The sequence below is a fragment of the Podarcis filfolensis genome (assembly GCF_964270895.1).
Source record: "Podarcis filfolensis genome assembly, chromosome: 8".
Classification (NCBI taxonomy): domain Eukaryota; kingdom Metazoa; phylum Chordata; class Lepidosauria; order Squamata; family Lacertidae; genus Podarcis; species Podarcis filfolensis.
In genome coordinates, this window is record NC_139611.1 from 12,642,194 (window position 1) to 12,666,912 (window position 24,719).

Consider the following 24,719-nt stretch of genomic DNA (forward strand, 5'->3'; position numbering starts at 1 on the left):
CTGTGGGGTGTTGGTGGCAGCCCAAGTGAAGGGGTGAAGCCACGTGCCGTGTGTGAGCCTGACCACATGGAAATCCTGCTCCTGATTTTGCAGGCCTTGGTGAAGAGGACGCCCAGCAGTGGCATGAGCTCCACCATGAAGGAGTCTGCCTTCCAGAGCGAGACCCGTGTCCCTGAGAGCGTCGTCCGGCACCCCAGCACCTCCCCCACGGACAAATCCAAGACCTCCATCAACGACGGGCGGGGAGGGTCTGACGAGGAGAAGCCCAAGAAGAGCAGCCTGTGCCGGAACGTGGAGGGCTGCCGGGAACAGCTGCAGTCCCAGGTATGGTCCTGCTGGGCTGAAGGCCTCTCTCTTCAAGGGAGGAGCCTGGTGGCGCCATGGGGAAACTAGGGGGGCACCTGCCCCTTGAGATCAGGGACATAGGAAACTCCCTTAGGCCGAGTTAGGGCAATTGGTCCAACCAGCTCAGTATTGTCTACACTGACTGGCAGCAGCTCTCCAGGCTTTCAGGCAGGGAGTGTTTCCCCAGCCTTTCCTGGATTGAACCGTGGGCCTTCTGCATGCAAAGCAGGCTCTCTGCCACTGAGCTTCCCCTAAATAAAGTAAGAGTCTAGTCCTCATGGTTCAGAATGAAGTTCTGAGTTAAATCGAAAGCTGTCTGATACTGAGCCGGACCCTTAGTCCATCTAGCTCACTGGCAGTGGCTCTCCAAGGTTTCAGCCAGGAATCTTTCCTGGTTAGGGTCGGGGATTTAACCTGGGACCTTCAACATGCAAGGCAGATATTCTTACCATTGAACCATAAAGGTAAAGGTAAAGGGACCCCTGACCATTAGGTCCAGTTGTGGCCGACTCTGGGGTTGTGGCTCTCATCTCGCTTTATTTGCCAAGGGAGCCGGCGTACAGCTTCCGGGTCATGTGGCCAGCATGACTAAGCCGCTTCTGGCGAACCAGAGCAGCACACGGAAATGCCGTCTACCTTCCCACCGGAGTATTTATCTACTTGCACTTTGAGGTGCTTTCGAACTGCTAGGTTGGCAGGAGCAGGGACCGAGCAACGGGAGCTCACCCCGTTGCGGGGATTTGAACCGCCGACCTTCTGATTGGCAAGTCCTAGGCTCTGTGGTTTAACCCACAGTGCCACTCGCGTCCCCCACTGACCCATATCCCTTCCCTATTGTTTACTTGATTTGCTGCCAGAGCCCTTGTGAAGCAAGGAGGCCACTAAGGCTGTTTCCTTTTCTCTCCCCACCCCCCACCAATCTTGCTGCAGGCCAACTTCTCCTTTGCTCCTCTGGTGCTGGACATGCTGAACTTCCTCATGGAAGCCATCCAGGTCAACTTCCAGCAAGCCTCAGCCATGGGCAGCAGCAGCCGAGCCCAGCAGGCCCTCAGCGAGCTCCACACCTTGGACAAGACGGTGGAAATGACAGATCAGTTGATGGTAAGAACCTTGTGGTTTCATTTGAAGCACACAGGGCAGTGGCTCCTCAATAGTCTTCCCTTCTCCAGAGGGACCCCAGGAGCCCATCCCCAGTGGCCAGCTCACCTCCTTTCACTCCAGTTGGCTCCAATCAGCAGGCGCCCTGCTGCAGAAATAGTAGCACGTGTTTGATCCCTACCCCACTCTGCCGACAGCCCCAGACCACTACACATCTGAACGCAGGAGGTGGCATTCACTCTTTACTTTCATGCTTTATATAAGAGCTGATCACAAGAGCACTCTCCCCTCTTGAGGTTTGCAGCAACTGGTATTTGAAAGCATTGCCGCTCCCTGCTCTGAGGCAGAGTATAGTCATCATGGCTAGTTGCCATCGGTACCCCTCTTCTCCATGAATTTGTCCAGTCCTCTTTCGGACCCGCCCAGGTTGGTGGCCATCTCTGCTTCCTATGGCAGCAGTTCCACAGTTTTAACTCTGTGCCACATGAATAAGTCCTATTTTTTATCTGTTCCTCATCTCCCAGCGTTCAGCTTCATGGGCTGTTCACAAATTCTAGTGTCCTGAGAGAGGGAGAAAAAACTTTTTGCTATCCACTTTACGCCTTGCTGCTTAAGGGCCCCCCCTGAAAGGCTCTGACTTCAGCCTTGGCAGGGCTCCAGACGCACTTCTGCCATAGCCGGGAGGAAGCAGAGTTCATCGTTATGACTTCTGCCCAGTATTAAGCGTGAACAGAGACTCTTCCTTCCTTTGGTGTGGCACCGCTCACAGGCTTGGCCTCTTCTGTGCTCTTCCCACTTCCCCAGGTGCCAACTCTTGGCTCCCAAGAAGGTGCCTTTGAGAACGTCCGCATGAACTACAGTGGGGACCAGGGCCAGACCATCCGGCAGCTGATCAGCGCCCATGTACTGCGGCGAGTGGCCATGTGCGTGCTTTCCTCGCCTCATGGGCGCCGCCAGCATCTGGCCGTCAGCCATGAGAAGGGCAAGGTGAGTCTAGACGGAGCAGGGAAACATCTACATTTGGGGCAGTCACCTGCAATGTGTGTGTGCATTTTAAAAATCAATACGTTTTATTTAATCTTCCACATAGCATATTACACTACGAATGACGCTCGTCTTACCCAGAGTAGACTCGCTGAAATGAGGAAAACAAAATTAGTCCTGTCCAACTTCAGTGGGTCTGCTGTGAGGAGGATTAGTCTTTGATACGGCTCCATAAGCTTCTTCCATCAGAGAGCCAGCATATGGTGTGGTGTTTAAGAGTGTTGGTCTAGGACTGGGGTCAGCAGCCTTTTTGGTCCACCGTCCCTCAGGCCATGTGGTGGGCCGGACTATATTTTGAAGAAAAAAATGAACGAATTCCTATGCCCCACAAATAACCCAGAGATGCACTTTAAATAAAAGCACACATTCTACTTATGTAAAAACACCAGGCAGGCCCCACAAATAACCCAGAGATGCATTTTAAATAAAAGGACACATTCTACTCATGTAAAAACACACTGATTCCTGGACCATCTGCAGGCCGGATTGAGAAGGCGATTGGGCTGCGTCCGGCCCACGGGCCTTAGGTTGCCTACCCCTCGTCTAGGACCTGGGAGATCAGAGTTCAAATCCCCAGTAAGCTGAGGCTTTCTGGGTGACCTTGGGCCAGTAATGGTCTCTTAGCCTAAACTACCTCGCATGGTTGTTGTGGGAATTGAATGAGGAGGTGGAGAACCAGGTACGGCACTTTGAGTTCCTGGAGAAAAGGTGAGATATAAATGCAATAAATAAATAACTATTAAGTTCAAAATACGTTAGAGTATTAATATTCTTACGTTTGATTATATATATGCATAATAAAATAGCTTGTTGGTGCCATATATCATTACTTAGCAGTTCATCCTTCTACAGAGATAAAGAACTATCTGGTCTGTAAATGCACAAAGTCAGTTTCTTGTCTTGAAATTCTCACTTGTCTCTTTTTGTATTGAGTTACCAGGCTCCCATTTATCAGTAGCGTCTCACAAAAACATACTTTCCCCCTTTAATACAACTGTTTAGCTTAGCTATATTTTGACTGTTCTCATTGTTGCCTTACAAAGCTCTGTGCATTTACATAGTCTTGTAGTGGGGTTTGGGAAACTTTAATGAGCATAATGGTACCGTAGAGATGAAGCTGACGACTCTGGGCTGTTCAGTTCCCATTCAAGTGCCAAAGTGCCTCACACTCTCTCTGCAACGCCTCATGTTTGTATTTTGCTCTTAAATGCAGATCACGGTCTTGCAACTCTCTGCGTTGCTGAAGCAAGCCGACTCCAGCAAACGGAAACTGACCCTGACTCGCCTGGCATCTGCCCCGGTTCCCTTCACTGTGCTGAGTCTGACGGGGAACCCTTGCAAGGAGGACTACCTGGCTGTGTGTGGGCTGAAGGTAAAAAGCATGGCAGCAGCCTCTGGGGCCACAGCGCCGCTGCCTCTCTTGGCATGACTTATATTGGGTCCGTTAATTGCAGTGGGATAAAATATTTTCTCTCCAGTTAAAAAAATACAAAAAAGCTACCTTGACATAGTAAAAGAGTGTAAACATAGGACAGCTTGGAAGAGATGCCTCATGTAGTGGTGGTTAGAACCTGGGGGGATTTGAACCGGGGGGAGACCTGGGTTCAAATCCCCACTTGGCCGTGAAGTTCACTTCTCAGCCTAACCTACCTCACAGGGTTGTTGTGGGAATTAATTGAGGAGAAGAACAACAACCATGTGCGCCACCTTGAGCTCCTTATAGAAAAAGTGGGATATAAATGCAATCCATCAATCATTTTCCAGTTTATGTACTGTATTTTTTCGCTCTATAAGAAGCACCAGATCACAAGACGCACCTAGTTTTTGGAGGAGGAAAACAAGAAAAAAAAAATTCTGAATCTCAGAAGCCAGAGCAGCAAGAGGGATTGCTGTGCAGCAAAAGCAGAAACCCCTCTTGCTGTTCTGGCTTCTGGGATAGCTGCGCAGCCTGCATTCGCTCCATAAGACGCACACACATTTCCCCTTACTTTTTAGGAGGGAAAAAGTGAGTCTTATAGAGCAAAAAAGACGATATATTAACAACTTATGCATTCTCTCCAGCATTTAATCGGTTTATTTCAATTTCTCTCTCTCTTGACAGGACTGCCATGTGCTCACCTTCAGCAGCTCTGGATCTGTCTCGGACCACCTGGTCCTTCACCCCCAGCTGGCCACGGGCAACTTCATCATCAAAGCTGTGTGGCTGCCAGGCTCGCAGACGGAGCTTGCCATCGTCACTGCGGATTTTGTGAAGGTGCAGTGAAGTTGGGAAACAGGTTGGGGGCAAAGGATGGGACCTTTTAGGGTCTGATCTAGAGAAGTTTGCCGTTGTGCTGCTCCTCAGCTGGGTATCCTGGACCCAAGCTGCTAAGGGCCTTGTAAATTAATGCAATTTTTTTTTTTAACCCGGCCTCATAACATGTGGGCAGACACTACCGACTTTGGAGCAATGGAGTTATGTCCTGGTGGTAGTCTGTCCCCATTGACAGTCTAGCCCACAGCATTTTGTTTTTTTTTTTTAAATAATATTTATTGAAGTTTCCAAAATACAGAAAGAGAAGAAAAGAAATTATGAAGATACATTCAGAACCTTATTTTCAAACATCCACTTTCTGGGACTCCCCCCTTCCCCCACCCCTACCGTATTCCCCTTTCATATTGTTGTTTCCACAAGTTCTATTTCTGATTTAAAGCACAATTTATATACCCCATTGTTCAAATTTAAATTTATACAAACCTTATGCAACACCCTTGATAAAAAAAAAAAGCAAAAGATCTCTCCCCATAGCCCACCCCCTTTTCTTTCCACAATGTCCCCCTTTTTTCCCATTAAAGTAAAAGCACACAGAATAAAAGTATAAAAAAATAAAAAATATATTAGAAAAAAGAAAACCAATTCAGAAAATAGTTGCAAGCCTTTGGATTCTAATTCTCCCTCCCCTTCCCCGGTTTAATTTCCCTTATCCTCCAATCTATGTTTCCAGCCTGGAAATCTTAAGTCCATCAATCCCATTTTTCCCCCAACTCCTTGCAGAATTATTTCCCATTTTTAGGATTACTTTTTTTAAAAATTAATTCCTAAATCTTTAAAAATGTCAAATTATAAAATTCCCCCCATTGTTCTTTCAAGGTTATAGTCCAGCTTCCTCTTGTTCCGCTGCTAAAACTTTCTTATTCAGAAGTTTAGTAACTCTACATGGGTTGTTGTTATTCAGGAACAAAAACTTGCGTTCAGTCCCTTCCTTCTTCAGTAAGGTATTCTGTTGTCTCCTTTTAGTCTAAACACCCTGTAGACGAGATTCAGTTTCAGTTTTGCAGCTTTCCCAGGAGATAACCAGTTCTGTGAAATTCCGAAGTGTTGTATTTTTCCCGGCTTACGCCCATCTTTGTAATGTCCCGAAGCTCCTCTAGGGGGGTTGTTGTAACTTTGTTTCCAAAAATCCGATTGTTCTCCGTATTTTCGCCATTTTGTATTCAAGTCTTAACAAATTATATCAAGTTGTAACAAATTTGACCAGCAAGGTCCTTGTAATAAAATCCTCTTTAAAATTCCGACTTTGACAGCTACTTTGACAGCTGTCAAAATCACCGGCTCTTTTCACCAGGCTCACTCCTCAATCGCCCCGGTTCCCAGGGAGGGGGGTGCATTTTCCTTCTCCTTCAATTCTTCCTCCAGCACAATTCTTGTACTTTCCCATCATGGAATTCTTGATTTTAGCAAAGATACCGTTCTTTTTGGGCCTTGGCTTCCCAATCCTTGTTTTAAAATGTCTACAATAGGGAGGGGGACTGACTTCCTTTTTAGATCCCCCCCCGCTCGTCTCAAATCCCAAAAATTTTTCTTCTTTTAAACCCGATTTCCAATTTACTCACGGGTTGTTGTTAAAAGTCCAAATTCTCAATGGAAGAAGTCAGCGCTCTCCGCCGGATGGCATGCGGCTTCGCTCGGCAGGGATGGCAGAGGACTCAAAGCACCACGCTTCTCCCCGGCACCCGATCCGTAGCCTTTAAAAAGGCTCCTTCACGAGTCGGGAGGGCGCTAGCGGTGCTAGCCGAGTCTCCAAGTCCACGGCCCCCGTGGCCGTGGTTTCTAAGGGTCCCCGCATCGCCGGTGCGGTAAAACCCAGCCCCTGCCGAGCCGGCTCCCTCCGGAGCTCGGAGGGAGTCCGCCATTCGGCGATGGCGCCAACCCGGAAGTCTAGCCCACAGCATTTTGACTCAGCTGGAGCCTCTTCTCATAGTGGCCAACCAGATGACCCAAGGGAAACCCAGAAGTTAGACCTGAGCATTGCAACGCTCTCCCCATTTGAGATTCCCAGCAATTGGCTTTTAGTCCATCAGCATGCATCTAGCTTCTGACTGTAGCCCTTTTTGTTGGCCCCAAACTACTAACTGTCCCTTCTGTTCCAACAGATTTATGACCTCTCAGTGGATGCCTTGAGCCCGACTTTCTACTTCCTGCTGCCCAGCTCTAAGATCAGGGACATTACTTTCCTGTTCAACGAAGAGGGCAAGAACATTGTGGTCATCATGTCGTCTGCCGGCTACATCTACACCCAGCTCATGGAGGAAGCCAGCAGCGCCCAGCATGGCCCTTTCTATGTCACCAATGTCCTAGAAATCTCACACGATGACCTGAAGGTAACACAGCACTGCATTTTATATTTCTGGTACCTGGATCGATGAAGGTTTCACAATACGACACCCCTAACTATGATCAAGTTAAAAAGCACAGGTCCCAGTACCAGTCCTTGTGGGGCGCTACTTTCTACATCTCCCCATTTGGAGAACTCTCCATTTCTTCGTATTTTTTGCTTCCTGCTACTTAACCAGTTCCTGATCCGCAAGAAGACCTCTCCTCTTATTTCTTGACTGCTAAGCTTACTCAGTCTTTGGTGAGGCACTTCTTTTTGAAAGTCCAAATACACCATCTCTACAGCTTGTTAACACTCTCAAAGAACTCTTAATAGGTTTGTGAGTCAGGGCTACTTCAGCAAGGCTTGTTCTTCTACATGCTTGGTTATTTTATCCTTAACAGTACTTTCCACCAGTTTTTCCAGTTAAGCTAACAGGACTGCAATTCACAGCATTCACCCCCCCCAATGCCCTGATCCTGTTTCAGTCTCTTCCCCTTCTGGAACATGTCTCCTGGCATCCAGCAAAATGTGGCCGTGTGTTTAAGAGGGTATGTTCTGTATAGCAAGCGCAAATGGAAATTGAGCAGGTAGATCAACAGGTTATTGTGCATTCCTGAGAGGATATTTTCCTGCGTTGTCCCCAACCCAGCCCTACACAGAGTAGACCCATTTAAATTACTTGACCCAGTCGCTAAAAACTGCAGGAGGGGCAAGTGCTTTTGTGGTCGGGTCCTGCTTATGGGTTGGGGCATCTGGGTGGCCAATGTGAGAACAGGATGCCAGGCTAGATGGGCCACTGGCCTGATCCAGCAGTCTCCTAAGTTTTCATGCCTCTTCATTTCAGTGGATCTCCTCTTGAGTGGGACTCACATTCATAGAATCAGAGAATTGTAGAGTTGGAGGAAACCCTGAGGATCATCTAATCCAGCGGTTCTCAACCTGTGGGTCCCCAGATGTTGTTGGACTACAACTCCCATCATCTCTGAGCTCTGGCCTTGCTAGCTAGCGGTGATGGGGGTTGTAGTTCAACAACATCTGGGGACCCACAGGTTGAGAAAGGTTGATTTAGTGTGACTCCCTGCAATGCAGGAATGTAAAGCTGTCCCATTGGATTGGATGTAACCCTGAGAACTTTTGCGGGCGCTGCTGGCGCTCCCTTGGCGACCCCTGATCTTGCCACTGCATCACCTTTGACATCCTTTCCTCCCACAAGCAGTTTGGCCTCAGGAGTGCTCGGCATCACCTGAACTTTCTCAAATGCCACATCGAAGCAGCATTTGGGCCAGGGAAAGCATTTCCCAGTTTGCCTTCTTGGTAGCCTTCAGAGTCCCGAGTCGCATCCAGAGGTTTTCGGGTCCCGACATGCCTCTTTTCTCCCTGTTCCCTGCAGGACAGCAACGGTCAGGTGGCCGGAGGCGGTGTTTCTGTCTACTATTCCCACGTCCTGCAGATGCTGTTCTTCAGCTACTGCCAAGGCAAGTCCTTTGCGGCCACAGTCAGCCGGGCCACGCTGGAAGTCATGCGCCTCTTCCCCATCAACGTCAAAAGGTGAGGCCAGCTCCCCCACCTCCTGCTCCTGTGGCATTTTGTGAGGTGGCTGTTAGGAACACCTTTCTATACAGTAGGCTGTGGAGCATAGGGGCATAAGAAATTGCTTTCTACTGAGCCAGATCACTGGTCCACCTAGCTCAGTACAGTCTGCACTGACTGGCAGCTGCTCTCCTTAATTTCAGGCAGGGAACATTCCCAGAGATACCGAGGAGTGAGTCCATGGGATTTTGAACTTGAGACTTCAGACATTCTTCCACCGAGCTATAACTCTTCCTTTAGAACACAGGAATGTAGGAAAATGTCCTCTGCATTGTCTGCACTGATTGGCAGCAGCTCTCAGAGTTTCAGACATGGGACATTCCCAGCCGTACCAGGAGATGCTGCAATATATTGAACCTGGGACTTTCTGCTTGCAAGGCAGATGCTCTACCGCTGAGCTATGACCCTCATACCATAGCTGCCTTATAAGGCAGACCATCAAGTTCAGTATTGCCTACACTGATTGGCAGCGGCTCTCCCTAGTTTCAGGCAGGGAACATTCCCTGATACAGTCAAACCTCAGGTTAAATATGCTTCAGGTTGAGCATTTTCAGGTTATGCTGCGTGGCGACCCAGAAGTAATGGAGCGCGTTACTTCCGGGTTTCACCGCTCGCACATGCGCAGACGCTCAAAATGACGTCACGCGCATGTGCAGATGCGGCGAAACACAACCCGTGCACGCGCAGTCGCATGTTACATTCTACTCAGGATGTGAACGGGGCTCTGGAACGGATCCCATTTGCATCCAGAGGTACCACTGTATACTGAGGAGTGAGCCACCAGTCCACGGTTGCCTCTGCTTGTGATGCTAGACTGACTTTACCTACCCTTGCAGCTCCAACGGGGGCAGCAAGACCTCCCCAGCACTCTGCCAGTGGTCAGAGGTGATGAACCACCCTGGCCTGGTGTGCTGTGTGCAGCAGACGACCGGTGTCCCTCTGGTGGTGATGGTGAAGCCAGACACTTTCCTGATCCAGGAAATTAAAACCTTACCGGCTAAAGCAAAGGTCAGTTTGTTTGCTTTTTTGTCTTCAGACTCCTTCTCCCTTTGGGCAGTTTCCATAGGTGACAGGGAAAGCAAAAGGGGAGGAGGCTCAAGTTAGGGAGGAAGAAAAAAACAAGAGCACCCAGTAAACCAAGTAGAATTACAATGAATGGAAAATTATACAGCCTGATAACGTAAAAATGTAACATTAAATCGGCTTGCAGAGTAGCACCGTATTCCAAATACTGTGTGTTAGCATAGGATTTTATTTGCCAAAGAATAACTTGCCAGCTTGCTGGTGATTCTGTGAATCATGATTTTCTGGATTGGCTCCATCACATTGTATTTGACATTGTTTTTGTAATATTTATACGTTCAGTTGGTTTATATTTCTCAATTTCTTGCAATGGGTGGTGGACAGAGAAGCAGATCTAGCTGTATTCTTACCTCCTCACCCCCCATGTCTGTTTTAAACTTACTGAGTTCCATATTTCATTAAGTAGTTTAAATGCATATGAAGATCTGCGGAATGGTGCCACTTCGACTGATCATTTCCCTCGCCCCTTTTCCAAAGGCATCTCAATGTGTTCAATGGCCCTAGTGAAGGTGCAGTCAATGTGCTGCCCCCCAGAAGTTGCTGGGCTATGACTCCCTTTCATCCCTCACCACTGACCATGATGCCTGGGACTGATGGGGGTTGGAGTCCCAATGACATCTGGAAAGCCACACAGATTCCCCATCCCAGGGATTCCGCATCCCTGAACTAGACCGTCAATTACCTTTACTGTCTCTAGCTACCTCTGTCACAGTTCTGACCATCACTTGCCTTTACTGCCCCTAGTTACCTTGTGTCGCAATGCTGCCTTGCTTTTCTGCACGTTGCTATACTGGTTTATGCTCACCGTTGGAAATGTAAGGAGCTGCCTACCTTTTGTGTATCTTTGGCCTTCCAGATCCAAGACATGGTGGCCATCCGGCACACGGCCTGCAACGAGCAGCAGCGGACCACCATGATCCTCCTGTGCGAGGATGGCAGCCTGCGGATCTACATGGCCAACGTGGAGAACACGTCCTACTGGCTCCAACCCTCCCTCCAGCCCAGTAGCGTCATCAGCATCATGAAGCCCGTCCGCAAGCGCAAAGCGGCGGCCATCAGTAAGTCGCTGCAAGGTCAGATTGGCTAGGGACTGTGAAGTGGTGCATACACTCTCTGCATTGTGTTGTTTGGCTTACTTATCCGAATAATCTGATTTTTATTAATCATTACTACTACTTCTGTTATAATCGCTATTGTTCCTTACTATGATTATGGGGTTGTTGTTTTTGTTTTCACTGCCATTGATACCCATGGATTTCATAAGCCTAATATTCTTCAGGAAACTGTATTATTCAGACGGACCGTTTTGAACCCGAGATTCTTTGCACAAGCAGCCTTTATGGCTGTGTTTCTGGGTCTCATTGTTTGTCTAGCAGTCTTGTGTTTCTACGTGGTAATACTGCATTGCAATATTTTATATGAAAGTGTGGTTTGAGAATACTCAAAGAAATAAAAGCAAATGAAATCGAAACTTCCCCCTACCTTTAAAGGGGCCTCAATCTAAAATTAAATTTAGCATAGAAGATAGAAGAGGAGGGAGAGATTACGGATGAATGTTGGGGAAATGCTGTTACATGTGTAGTTTTATTTGACTTGAGTTTGAGATAAGGCCCAAGGATTTGAGTTTGCAATAAAGGGTGTAGAATCACAGAAGTGTAAAAGCTGGAAGGTTCCCTGAGGTCATTTATTTATTTGATTTATGTCCTGCTGTTCCTCCAAGGAGCTCGAGGTGGTGTACATAATTTTGCCCCCTCCTTTGTCCTCACAACAGCCCTGTGAGGTAGGTTCAGCTAAGAGGCAGTGACTCACCCAAGGCCATCCAGTGGGCTTCAGGTAGTTTGAAGTCTGGTCCCCTGTTCTGACACTGCACAACATGGACTTTTGCTGGTACTCTGAGGAAGGTATCTCAGGCAGGACAAGAGAGGAAAGAGCATCATGTAGATTCAAGCGACTTGTTGCAAGCATTGTTGCTTTACTCCCAACACGGCCAGCTATAGGTAAAGGTAAAGGGACCCCTGACCATTAGGTCCAGTCGTGACCGACTCTGGGATTGCGGCGCTCATCTCGCTTTATTGGCCGAGGGAGCCGGCGTACAGCTTCCGGGTCATGTGGCCAGCATGACTAAGCCGCTTCTGGCGAACCAGAGCAGCGCACGGAAACGCCGTTTACCTTCCTGCCGGAGTGGTACCTATTTACTTGCACTTTGATGTGCTTTCGAACTGCTAGGTTGGCAGGAGCAGGGATCGAGCAACGGGAGCTCACCCCATCACGGGGATTCGAACTGCCGACCTTCTGATCGGCATGTCCTAGCCTCTGTGGTTTAACCCACAGCGCCACCCCCGTCCCTCTACCGTCAGCTATAGCTGGTGGTTAAGTATGATGGGTGTTGGGAAGTCAGACATCTGGAGGGCCACAGATGTTCCTCATCTCTCCCTTGGTGCAGTATCCTGGTCCACTGGCCCAAAGGTGGGCTTGTGGGAGTGGTTTGGTGCAGGTATACCAAAGAAGGATGTCAAGAACGCTAGAGGGATCAGTTCTAGTGCTTTATTGTAATAAAGAGTAAACTTACAGTAAGTCAGCCTGCCAGGCCTTGCTGTTACAAGCATGGAACAGACACCACAGCAGTGAGAGGTTGCCATGACTTGTCTGCGACCAAGCAAACACTCGTCCAGCCTTTATGCACAAAGCAGCATACGTCAGTTTGCCCAGAACCTCCCATCACACCTGGCTGGTGAGATCATAGATGGCATAGAAGCTTCTTCCCTAGAGCCCAGCATCCCAATGCCTACAAATAAACACAGCATCAAAGCAAGCCAGTTAGGGTATACCAAAGCAAGGGAAAAAATAAACACATGTGAGCTCAACTACCAATTATTTTCAGGTTATCTTGACTACCAGGATGGTGTTTGTAGGCCTTCTGGAACATTTCTTTTTTGTTCGAAATATGCGTTTATTTTATTAGGTGGGCAGCAAAAATGTATCTTCTGATGGTTTTTAATATCTGTCTGTCCATCCTCTCTGTATACAATTGGCCTGCTACTTACGCGAGGGTTCAGTTCCTAGGGTCCACGCCCAAAATGGCACAAAATTTGGGTATCACCTAAACTGGACTCTAGGTAGGTTGTAGGAGAGCCCTTCTCATGATCTTGCAGAGAAATCCCACTGGGGGTGTGGGTGAGATGAAAATAAATGGAGAGTGGGGAATGACTGGTTTTCCTTGCTCTTCATTTATTTCCTATCCCTGCTCCCCTCTGTTGGTTTCTATTTCCCTCACTGAGCAGCAGAACTCCTTGTCACAAGACATTGTTTACATTCCACAGTCAGAGTTACTGTTGGGTTCCCACGGGAATGGGAGACTGGATGTGACGTACACTGGTTTCCTGTTTTTCAGTGTTCTCTCAGTTTCTTTGTGTCAAGGGAGTTGCTTCTCTGCTCTCACAGAGGCAACATGTACGTTTGTGTGTTCTCGGTACAGATGAGAAATAAAACAATTAGCAGGTAGCACGATACCTGCTTATCCTTTCATTGCGGACAAAGAGATTACACTCTGCTTGTATCAGCTCAAGATGGACCAGAGCTGGTCAAATCTCACACCCTCCCCCATGTCATGTTTCGATCACGTATGTAAAGTGAGTGAAAGTTGCGGGCCCAGTATATATTTTTAAATGTATATACTGCCTTTTGTCAATAAACCATAAGACAGTTTAAATACAGTATAGAACATAACAAACTACACATAAACACACACTTAACATAATACCCATACACCACAAAACATTGAAGCGGTTATATAAATACTAATAATAACAAGCGATAAACAGTAATACATAATAAACATAGTGGATGCATACTAAGCAGCAGTGTCAGATTATAAACAGTGTCAGTCTAGTGATTAACTCCACAACTCAAACCCCTGTAAACTTGCAGAGTCTCACAACAGGTGCCCAAAAGTTTGAACTCTGCTCTTTTTGATTTTATATGATTTAGTGTTTTAAGCTTGATTCTGTGATGCAGTTTTGTGGAGCTGGTGGATTACTTATTGTGAGTTTAGAGATTACTTTATAAATGAAGAGTTCTCCCTGATTTTAACTTTCAGTGTTTTTTATCACTCTCCTCCCCCCCCCCTTCCTCCAGCAACCCGCACCTCCACCCAGGTGAATTTCCCCATTGACTTCTTCGAGCACAACCAGCAGCTGACGGACGTGGAGTTTGGTGGCAATGACCTCCTGCAGGTCTACAACGCCCAGCAGATCAAGCATCGGCTCAACTCCACCGGCATGTATGTGGCCAACACCAAGGTGAGCATCCTTGTGAGGACCGGGGTGGTACTGGGGGTCATCTCTGGCCCATTTATTTACTTATTTCATATAATTTATACACCCCTTGTTTGTAAAATAAATCAATCTCAAAAGTGCTTTAGCAATAAGAAATAGAAAGCACAATAATTTAAGGCATTCAAAAAGTTAAAATACCAAAAGCAGTAAAAACTTCCATCAACTTTGCAAATAAAAATGTTTTTGGGAGATGCCGGGAAGAGTACAGCAATTGTGCCTGCCAGGTGTCAATAGGAAGAGATTTCCAAATTGTAGGTGCTACCACACTCAAAAATTGTGTTCTTACAAATTTGGGATAGTTGTTATGTGACACGTGGAGCAGTGCCAGTGCTGCCGATCGAAGCGTTTGAGTGGGCACATGTGGAGTAACACAATCTCGTAGGTAAACTGGTCCCAAGTTGTTAAGGGCTTGGCCTGGCAGCAAATCAGCAACCAGTGCAGACCTCTGAGCACAAGATGTTCTATGCCAGCCTTTCTCAACCTGTGGGTCCCCAGATGTTGTTGAACTACAACTCCCATCACTCCTAGCTAGCAAGGCCAGAGCTCAGGGATGATGGGAGTTGTAGTCCAACAACATCTGAGGACCAACAGGTTGAGAGCCGCTTATGCCATGGGTAGGCAAACTAAGGCTCGGGGGCCGGATCCGGCCCAATCACCTTCTAAATCCGGCCTGCGGACGGTCCAAGAATCAGCGTGTTTTTACATGAGCAGAATGTGTCCTTTTATTTAAAATGCCTCTCTGTGTTATTTGTGGGGCATAGGAATTCGTTCATTTTCCCCCCTTCAAAATATAGCCCGGCCCCCCACAAGGTCTGAGGGGCAGTGGACCGGCCCCCTGCTGAAAAAGTTTGCTGACCCCTGTTCTATGCTGACAAGGTTTCACTCCTGTCGGTGGTCACGCTGCAGCATTCTGCACTGACTGCAGCTTCTGGATCAAGCATGAGGGAAGCCCCACGTAGAGTACATTGCAGTAATCTAGGTCTTTTGCACTCTCTGTTCCCCCTCCGCCTTCATGCACGGTGCCTTCCCCTCTCCCGCAGCCTGGCGGCTTCACCATCGAAGTGACCAACAACAACAGCACCATGGTGATGACCGGCATGAGGGTCCAGATCGGGACTCAGGCCATCGAGCGAGCCCCCTCCTACCTGGAGATCTTTGGCCGCACCATGCAGCTGAACCTGAGCCGGCCACGGTGGTTCGACTTCCCTTTCACCCGAGAGGAGGCCCTGCAGGCAGACAAGAAGCTGACCATCTTTGGTAAGATTCCCGAGGTTCCCCCCGTCCACGTTTTAAACTCTTGACTTTTGGTAATTTGTCTGTTTCCAGTTTCTCCGGTGGACACCACCAAGTGAGAGATCGTTGTGCTTCTGCTTTACAGTGGACCCGCCACTTCCGCAACGGTTTGGTTCCAGAGGTCCACACTCAAAGCCAAAACCATGGAACCCCTAGAACCCCCCCCCCATACAATCACCCCTACTGGTCCAGAGTGGGCCTTGCCCTCTGCCTTGCTTACTGGCCTCTGGGAGTGTCCCACCTCCTCCCCAAAGTCTCATAAGCAAGGCGGAGGGTTTAAAAAGCTCTTTCTGTGGTGGGTTTCCCCTGCTTCCCATTAATTTATTTTTCGGCCGTGTGCCTAAGGTTGTGATCACGCAAGAAGATTATGCATGAGCTGCGGGCCCGCTGTGTTTATTTATTGCCTTTAATACACACACTCACATATGTTAGCTTCTTACAACATATAACATCACACACATGTAAAATAAAATATTGCACCCTAATCCCGAAGGGGGGTGTTTAGGCAATACATCCCAAACAGCATCCCGATAACATAATAAAGTTCTTGTTGTGGACATTTTCATTCCATTAGTCACATCTGTTGTTATGTTTAAGACAGCTTTATTTGGCTAAAACAGCAGGTGTTGGGGAATGAATTCCAAAGGCCTATCAGGGCAGGTCGGCTTTTTATAAGCAACAACTTCATCTGGCACAGCAAATAATAACATTCCAGGGACAGAGGAAGAACAAGGCCGTAAACTCATTCATTAGTGTGAGCAAATCCCTTCACATGTCTTCATGGACAGCTTGGGTATTCCCCCCCCCCCGAATCCTTTCTTAATATTTTCTTTTGCTCTGCATCTTAATTACCAGCAACTCCCTGTTTGTGCAGGGGTTGTGTTCCGGGTCATGGTACCCATAAACCGCTCCCCACCCATTATACCCCCATTCCTCCCTCTTCCGGGTCCAAAACAAACCATGTGTCAGCGGTTGCATGTCAATTGGATGTTCGCAAAATGGTCGCCTCCCCCTGTATATACCGATAGTTTATTTACTACACTGTCCCAAACAAACTTTCATGTTTCATGCTGCAGCATTCTGGACTGACTGCAGCTTCTGGATCAAGCATGAGGGAAGCCCCACGTAGAGTACATTGCAGTAATCTAGGCCTTTTGCACCTTCTGATATACAGTTTTACGTTAAAATAAAGTTTTTACAGTGTGAGAGGAGTTGCCTGTTTTCATTTTTAGCCCTGTCTATCAGAAAGCCATACCAAACAGTTGCCAAAGAGTCTTTATGCTACAAGCCTTGCTCCAATTTTATTTTATTTGTCAATCCGCTCTACCCTGCCCCCCGTGGGCTATTTGCCATACTTGATTGCATTATACCTCATCTCCCAAGGGGCTCAAGGTGGCATACATGGTTCTCCCTCCCTCCTCATTTAATCCCCACAACTACCCTGTGAGGTTGGCTAGGCTGAGAGGCAGTGATTTGCCCAAGATTACCCCAGCAAGCTTCATAGCTGAGGGGGTGGGGGTGGGATTTGAGCCCTGACCTCTCAGCTCATAGTCTGACACGCTAACTGCCACGCCTTGCTCGCTCTCCCTGCCTTGCTTGAAAGGTACGGAAAAAAGCCATGGCTCTTCTCCTCTCTTGCAGTCGGGGCGTCTGTGGATCCTGCCGGCGTCACCATGCTGGACGCCATCAAAATCTATGGCAAGACGAAGGAGCAGTTTGGCTGGCCAGATGAGCCCCCGGAGGATTTCCCGTCAGCCTCAGTCAGCAACGTCTGCCCCCCCAACCTGAATCAGAGCAACGGAACTGGAGACACAGAATCGGCTACTCCGGCAGCTGCTAGCGGCACTGTTCTCGAGAGGTAAATCTTCAGAACCGTATGTTCCTTTTTCGACTTACCACCCACCCTGTCTTCCTGCAGGTACCGTTTATAACTCCAGGAACGTAGGAGCAGTTTTGTGGTCTAGAACCCCTTTGGATTCTATAATAGAAGGTGGGGGGGGGGTCAGGGCAGTGCTTTTGCTCTGAGCAAGCTGGATCCTCATTTCCCCACCTTCCAGGCCGATGTTTGGCAAATGGGTGTGATGACTCTCCTAATTAATCCTCTGGTGTCCTAATGATGTCGGGAGATTGAACCCACCCACTGTATTGCGGGGGAGAATCCTTTGCTCATCAGCTGATGGGCGTATGTGTGCTTAAATCTTTCTTTCTGTAAGGCTGAACTGCATGTAGGAGTTCCTTGCGAGGTTGTGGCGTGAGTGGACCAGCCGGGCAAGATTTAGCCCACCTCCCCAACACTCAACAGCTGATGGGGATTAGATCCTGCTTTCTGCAGGAATTGATTGTGTATGCCACTTCACTGCAGGGAACCATGCAGAGTTGAAACCTGCCCTTCGCTCTGCCTGTCAGTTGGTGACATCTGGTGACTGACAGGTGGGCGTGGTTTTTTGGTCCTACAGGCCAAATCTGAACTCCTGGCGGGCCCAGATTGGGACATCGGCTGGAGGTTCCCCTCCCTGCTGTAATGGCCGTATTGTTGTGTGTTTGCACGTGCATTGAATGAGTGGTGGCAGGGAATTTTACAAGAGCCCCCACCCGTGTCAGTTCATCCCTTACAGCGCAGCATGTAAAGATCCTCTCCGGCTCCTCTGCCCTGGCAACCGAGAGGTTGTGGTGCCCAACATTCACCATGCAAGTTCTGCACATCACCGCAGAAACGTCTCTCCATCTCCTCCTCCCTTTCCTCATTTTTCAGTCAGTCTCTAGGGAGACCAGACTCTGCCATGTAGCTCTGAGGGAGAGGATGGGGATGTAAAGAAAGAACGAGGAATTAAAACTGTTGTCCCTAGAGGGCAGCAGTGCTCTAGGACAGGGGTTTGGCAACATGGTGTCCTCAAGGCGTTGTTGGACTTCAGCTCCCATCATCCTCCCTGCCTGTTGGCCTGTGCTAGCTGGCTGAGACTGATGGGAGTTGCAGTCCACCAACCACTAGACAGCACCACTTGCTTTTGAGACTCAACTCCCTTGTTCTCTCTCTCTCTCTGTGATTGGGAGGGTGGAGATGGAAGGAGCAGCCAGTGGCAGGCATGGCAGGAGAGGACAGAGTTGGGGCGGCCACCTAGAGCCAAAAATATATGTATTTTGGGCAGAGAAAATTCATCTGTGAGGCCAAACCAGCCTCAATGTGCGCATGTTTCTTATTTTTGCTAGAACCTGTGTGGCCTGCTAGTGTTGTGTGCTAAAAACAAGCATGGTGGTGTTGGGCGGAAAAAAACAACAGGGTTGGCTTTTGCCACCCAGCTCCTCAAGGGCCTCTTGAGTCCCCCAAGTCCATGATTGGACAGAGAAGAATGGAGGCAGGAAACAGTAGAAGGAAAGCACGGAGCTGGACCTCAGTGTGATGGAGTCGGTGGGGGACAGGGGAAAGTACGTGTGGAGCAAATGCATACCCTTTGTAGTTCCTGGAGAGCAACAAGGCAGCAAACCACCTCTTGCGTTTGGGAAACGTGTGAAGGACTCGTGGCTGAGTGTAGGATGGATACACACACTCAGTGATGGACACTGACATCCATTGACTAACTCCCATTCAGTGGCTGCTGCCCAGTCACTGACACACAATCGCTGACACATGGCTACTACAGGGTTGTGTATATGTCCCGCAGTTGTTGTATCTTAAATTAAAAATGTGAAATTCTTGCGCTGAGGAAAGCTCCGTTCTGTGAACTGCCAAAATAGATTCAGTCAGTCTGAGAATATTTCCTCTGTTCTTGTGCATCATTTGTTCTGCAAGCAATCTTTAGCCACTAAAAAATCTTGTTTAGCATCCAACCCCCACCCCCACCCCCGAACACAAACATTGCCTCTCAGATTTTAGCAGCCGCTAACCTGCTGACGTTCAAGTGCATTTCCACACATATGAAGGCTCGACACCTAAAGAAAGGAAAACAGCAATATGAAATCTTGAGATTCCGAGGAAGCTGAGTTCTGTGATCCGTTTTGCTTATTGTAGGCCCTTCTGCACACCTGCAGAATTGCGGCTTACGCATGTCCCATAACGGTTAAACCCCACTGGAAATAGGAGCAGTGTGTGAGGTGTTGTAGAATTTACCCTTGCCTTCTATAGCACAGAGAATCACCTTTGGCTGGGGGTCGGGGATGCAGAGGGGAGGCTTGGGGGTGCCTCTCAGACTGGCCATTTCCTGCTCATTCTCTTCTCAGGCCTCCTTTTAATTCCTTAAAGCTAGTAAAGTAACTGTTGCTTGAAATTGTTTCTGACCTTAGCCCCACTTCTCTCTCTCCTCAAACACTTTCATTTAATTTGCCTGTTTCTCTTCCCTCCCCCTTTAATTTTTTTGGTATGGTTTGCTTAGGACGTGTTTCTTCAATATTTTTCTGTGAGCTTCATATCTTTTTTTATTTATACGTGTATATACATATATATATTTTCCTTTTCCTTTGCTTCCCCCAAAGTTCTGAAACTGAGTCCTTAACCACCCTGGACCGGTTAGTATACTATCTTTTGTTTTCTCTCTCTCTGTGCACGAATGATTTTTTGCTTTATTACTTGTGTGTGTAAGACAATAACAGCACATTGCTTTGATTTCTGTTGGTTGGTGTTTTCTTTTTTAAAAGTGCGTAGATAATCTTGAAAAAGTGACCTTCATGCTGCTTTTTTTTACATTAGGACCTCTTGCATGGCAGATCAGCCAGCCAAGAAACCCAAGCAAAATTGAAATGAGCTGCTTGTCTCTTCTCCCGCTCGGCTTTCCCCCTCAATCTCTCTCCCCCTGCTCCTTTTGACTTCTGATTGGGAGAGATCTGCTAATCCTTGTCGGCAGCTAAATGCATTTAATTATTTTTTAAAATATTATACGTTGCTCCCCTCCCCCTGTCCAGGAATAAAGCCTCTCTGAACCAGCCTTGCAACAGAGGCCTGAGGCATACATAACATTAAGCTATGGTTTGTTGAACAAAACTATGGTTTGTTCAGTTTAAACTATGGTTTGTTCAGCCTACGGTTAAGCTAAACTTTGGTTCATTAATCCATGGCTTGGTGTTATGCGTGAACCCAGCCCAGCAGTTTAATTCTGGCTTAACTATGGTTAAAGGTCACTCATTAACCGGGGATTGTAGGTGGTTTACAAACCTTAGTGAATGTTAACCGTAGCTTTGCATTACAAGCAAACCCCAGACCTCCTAAGGGAGTTGTAACTTCCACAAAGCTACAGAGCCATGAATGAAGAGCAGGGGGCAGGGGACCAAAGTGCTCTCAAGGTTTGGCTGCTCTTGCTGGTGCTTTCTAACTCTTCTGCGACGTTGCAAACTGATGTTCAAGAGATCTGCCCGATGCCTCAGCTTCAGCTTGTCAACCATGGTTATTCCTAGCCATGGTTTAGCATTATGGGCAGGGCAAGCCCATAAAAGCTACATTTTTTAAAAAAAACAATCAGTATTACATCTCTCCTCCAATAAAACCTGTTCAGACATTCCATAACATAACATACTCCCAGCCTCCAATCTCAGCAAATGGAACATAACTTACTTGCAAGAAATCAGTCTTTTAGTGTGACCTGTTCTCTTGCACTCCCTGCCTGTTGATATTAGGCAGGCATCTTTGTTTCACTGTTTATGATCCTCTAGAAGCTTGGTGTGTGTGACCCAGGAGAGGGCCTTCCTCTGGGGGAACCACTCCCCACTGAGCTGCCTGTACAGCTTTTGTCGAATCCCGAGACGCATCCATTTGACACTTGAGACGTGTGTGTTTTCGGGTTTTTTAATTTCTAATTTTCAGGTGGGTGTGTATCCGCCTTGAGACTTTCAGGTGAAGGGCGGATCATAAATCTTAACAACAACAGCAATAATAGCACCCAGATATACCATTGGGGATCGGGATGCGGGTGGCGCTGTGGTTTAAACCACAGAGCCTAGGACTTGCCGAACAGAAGGTCGGTGGTTCGAATCCCCGCGACGGGGTGAGCTCCTGTTGCTCGGTCCCTGCTCCTGCCAACCTAGCAGTTCAAAAGCACGTCAGAGTGCAAGTAGATAAATAGGTGCCGCTCCGGCAGGAAGGTAAACGGCGTTTTTATGCGCTGCTCTGGTTCGCCAGAAGCGGCTTAGTCATGCTGGCCACTTGACCCGGAAGCTGTACGCCGGCTCCCTTGGCTAATAAAGCAAGATGAGCGCCACAACCCCAGAGTCGGTCACGACTGGACCTAATGGTCAGGGGTCCCTTATACCATTGGGGATTGGACCTGGGACCTTCTGCATGCAAAGCAGGTTCTCTGCCACTGAGCTCCATCTCTGGCCACTTCAGCTAGCAGCTCCCTTGCCTGAGCTTCTGGCCTGTCTCATCTTCCCTCTCCCTCCTCCTCCCACCCCTTGCTTACATCGTGCTGCTTCTGCATGGACCAAAGGAGCATACATTTTCGTGGGCAGGGTGGCCGTTCGGTTTGCAAGCTCTGGAGCAATGCGGCAACATGAAATAGAGCCACTAATGTAATCACTGTTTAAGAGTTTTCCCCATTGTGCAATTGGTGTGCGTAGCACAACGGAGAACAGCGTGGGTCTGTGCTTCCAAGGAGCTTACAGTCTGAAAGCAGACACAATGGAGATGTGAGAAGAAGGGGAGGATAATGCTGGAAAGGGGAAGGAGAGGCAGTCATATCAATTACAAGTACTTGGGCTGCACCAAGGAAGCCGCTTCTCTTGTGGACTAGCACCTTGTCAAATCCTGAAAAGTCTGCTGCAGCGGTATTGGGGCTCGGCGTGGGCAGTTCCACAAGAACACTGAAAGAGCGTTGGTTGGATTAAGGGTTAAACTCAGTGTCAGTCCTGCTCAGAATAGACCCACTAAAATCAATGGGCATTGCCCACTGATTTCAGTGGGTCTGCTATGCATAGGACTTACTGTATTTTTCGCTCTATAAGACACACCAGACCACAAGACTTTTTGTTTTTGGAGGAGGAAAACAAGAAAAAAAATATTCTGAATCTCAGAAGCCAGAACAGCAAGAGGGATCACTGTGCAGTGAAAGCAGCAATCCCTCTTGCTGTTCTGGCTTCTGTGATAGCTGCACAGCCTGCATTCGCTCCATAAGACACACACACATTTCCCCTTACTTTTTAGGAGGGAAAAAGTGAGTCTTATAGAGCAAAAAATACGGTAGTTGGATTACAATCCAGTCTCTCGCATTTGGTTATCTCCGCTCGTTTATGAAACTCACTGGGTGACCTTGGGCCAGTCGCTGCCTCTCAGCCTAACCTGCTTCACAGGGTTGTTGTGGGGATTAAATGAGGGGTGGGGAAAACTGCATAGGCTTCTTGGAGGGAATAGGTGGCATATAAATGCGATAAATAAATGTACCCATTCTTCTGACAGGAAGACAAAATAGGGAAGTATTATAATTGTGCGTGTTATAATTCTGTGGCCCAGGGCTTAAAGATTATTGTTATTTTCTTAAATGAAGTTGTTGCCAAAAAAAGGGGGGTGTTGAATATTTGTGCGCAATGGCTGCTGGAATCTCAGGAGCCACATTTGGGTTGTGTGCATCTCCAGATCACTTCTGCCTCGTGTTTGTCAGAGCTGCATGAGCTTCCAGGAAGCTTGATTTAATTTTTCTTGGGAAGTGTTTCCGGTCCTCCTTGTCTTCTCGATGAATTCTCAACCATTTTCTTCCCCACAACTAAAAGCACCCAGTGGTGCTAGCTTTTCCTTGTTGTGGAGTTGCTCCTGGACCCCCTGATTATTTTAGTTGCCCACTTCTGCACCCTTTCCCCCAGTTCTATGACATCCCCCTTTTTTTCTCTTTTGAGATGGGGCAGCCAGAACTGCCCCCATAACTGCATTCTTTATTTGTCTTCCCAGCCTGACCGTGGGAAGCTGCCTTATACTGAATCAGACCCTTGGCCCACCTAGCTCAGTATTGCCTGGCACTGACTGGCAGCAATGGCTCTCCAGGATCTTAACCAGGGTTTTCTCCCAGCCCTACCTGGAAATGCTGTGCAAAGCAGGTGTTCAACCACTGAGCTACCACCCTTCCCATAATGCAACGGGATGCTCTTTTTTTCCGAGTTAAAAAATAAATAAATTGTGGAAGTGACGTTTCCTCTCTACAGGCAACCAGGTAGGGTGATTGCATCCTGGAGAGATTTAAGGGTGTGTTTTTTTGCCAGAGATGTGCCAAATCTGGGCTTTTTTGAGTGCTGTTCCTCACCGTCTGCCATCCAGGTTTGCTGAAAAAGATGTTATAATATTCTGCATTTTTTGACGGGGGAGAGTGACCTCTTTGGGAACAGCAAACGCCCCCTAAAGCCCCTCTGAGCAGCCTCTTTATATGGCTCTCCCTAACCCCCCTTCTCCGCAAAAGTACATGTCACGCCACCCCTTGATCTGCTCCGCACGTGTGTGCGCTTCTCAGAGCAGAAGAGGGGGGAGGCGTGCTGATGAATCAGTCCTGTCAATGTCATCCAAGTTATCCCTGCTGCAGGCTGTGTAAGGAGAAACGTTCTTATCCTCTTTGGGGAGAGAAAAGCCTCTCTTTCTCCCCCCACCCCACCCTCCCCATGGATTTGCAGAAGCGGCCCTAAGTTTTTTCTCTGAGCGGGAGCCAGGTTTAACTCTCTGGTCTGCAGCACAATGAATGAGATATGCACGATGCCTGTGGCAGTATTTTTTATTTTTTATTTTTACATTTATCTTGCTGCGATTCCTTTCTCTCTTTTGGTGGCGCCGGCAAGGGACTTGGCATCTCTTAGCGCTCCCTCTCTCCCTCCCTCCCTCTCTCTTTCTGAGCCACCCAGAGCTGCTGCTTGCCATGAAGCAAAGAAATAAATAAATCTTAAGGAGTCTTGCCTTTTTTTTCTGAAACCAGCTTTCTCCTTCGTTTTTTACCCCCTCCAGGCTAGTAGTCAGTTCTTTAGAAGCTCTGGAAAGCTGCTTTGCCGTCGGACCAGTCAACGAGAAGGCAAGTAACTTTTCTTGAGGTTTTGGGAACGTTGCGGGTTTAGCTTTGGGGCGGGGAGGGTGGGAGGCAGATGCACAGCAAAGGGGATCAGCCACCCTCTAAGCCCTGATCTCCCCTCCACCCACCCACCCCAAAAGTGTTCTTATTTGCTGATTTGACTTTGATGCCGCTGGAAGCGGAGATCTGTCAGGAAAGCTGCCTAGCCAAAAAAGAGAGAGGGAGAAAAGGGGTTTTTTTTGGAGCTGGGTTTGAAAGCCAGTGTTCACTTCTCTGATCATTGCCAGCAGGGAGACATTTGTTCCTGCACCAGAGGGGTTTTTTGTGGGGGACGGTGG

General features: G+C 48.0%; 1 protein-coding gene across 1 annotated transcript in view; it reads left to right on the forward strand.

Moving 5' to 3' along the window:
- UBR4 (ubiquitin protein ligase E3 component n-recognin 4) overlaps window positions 1–24,719 on the forward strand; it is a 139,148-nt gene that overhangs the window by 39,465 nt on the left and 74,964 nt on the right. The window contains exons 38-51 of the mRNA XM_083628333.1: window positions 94–324; window positions 1,276–1,446; window positions 2,248–2,430; window positions 3,701–3,859; window positions 4,589–4,741; window positions 6,901–7,128; window positions 8,515–8,672; window positions 9,551–9,722; window positions 10,654–10,855; window positions 13,932–14,095; window positions 15,172–15,388; window positions 17,066–17,282; window positions 19,892–19,924; window positions 24,321–24,384. Coding sequence (XP_083484459.1) covers window positions 94–324; window positions 1,276–1,446; window positions 2,248–2,430; window positions 3,701–3,859; window positions 4,589–4,741; window positions 6,901–7,128; window positions 8,515–8,672; window positions 9,551–9,722; window positions 10,654–10,855; window positions 13,932–14,095; window positions 15,172–15,388; window positions 17,066–17,282; window positions 19,892–19,924; window positions 24,321–24,384 — 2,352 coding nt within the window. The remainder of the gene's footprint in view (window positions 1–93; window positions 325–1,275; window positions 1,447–2,247; window positions 2,431–3,700; window positions 3,860–4,588; window positions 4,742–6,900; window positions 7,129–8,514; window positions 8,673–9,550; window positions 9,723–10,653; window positions 10,856–13,931; window positions 14,096–15,171; window positions 15,389–17,065; window positions 17,283–19,891; window positions 19,925–24,320; window positions 24,385–24,719) is intronic.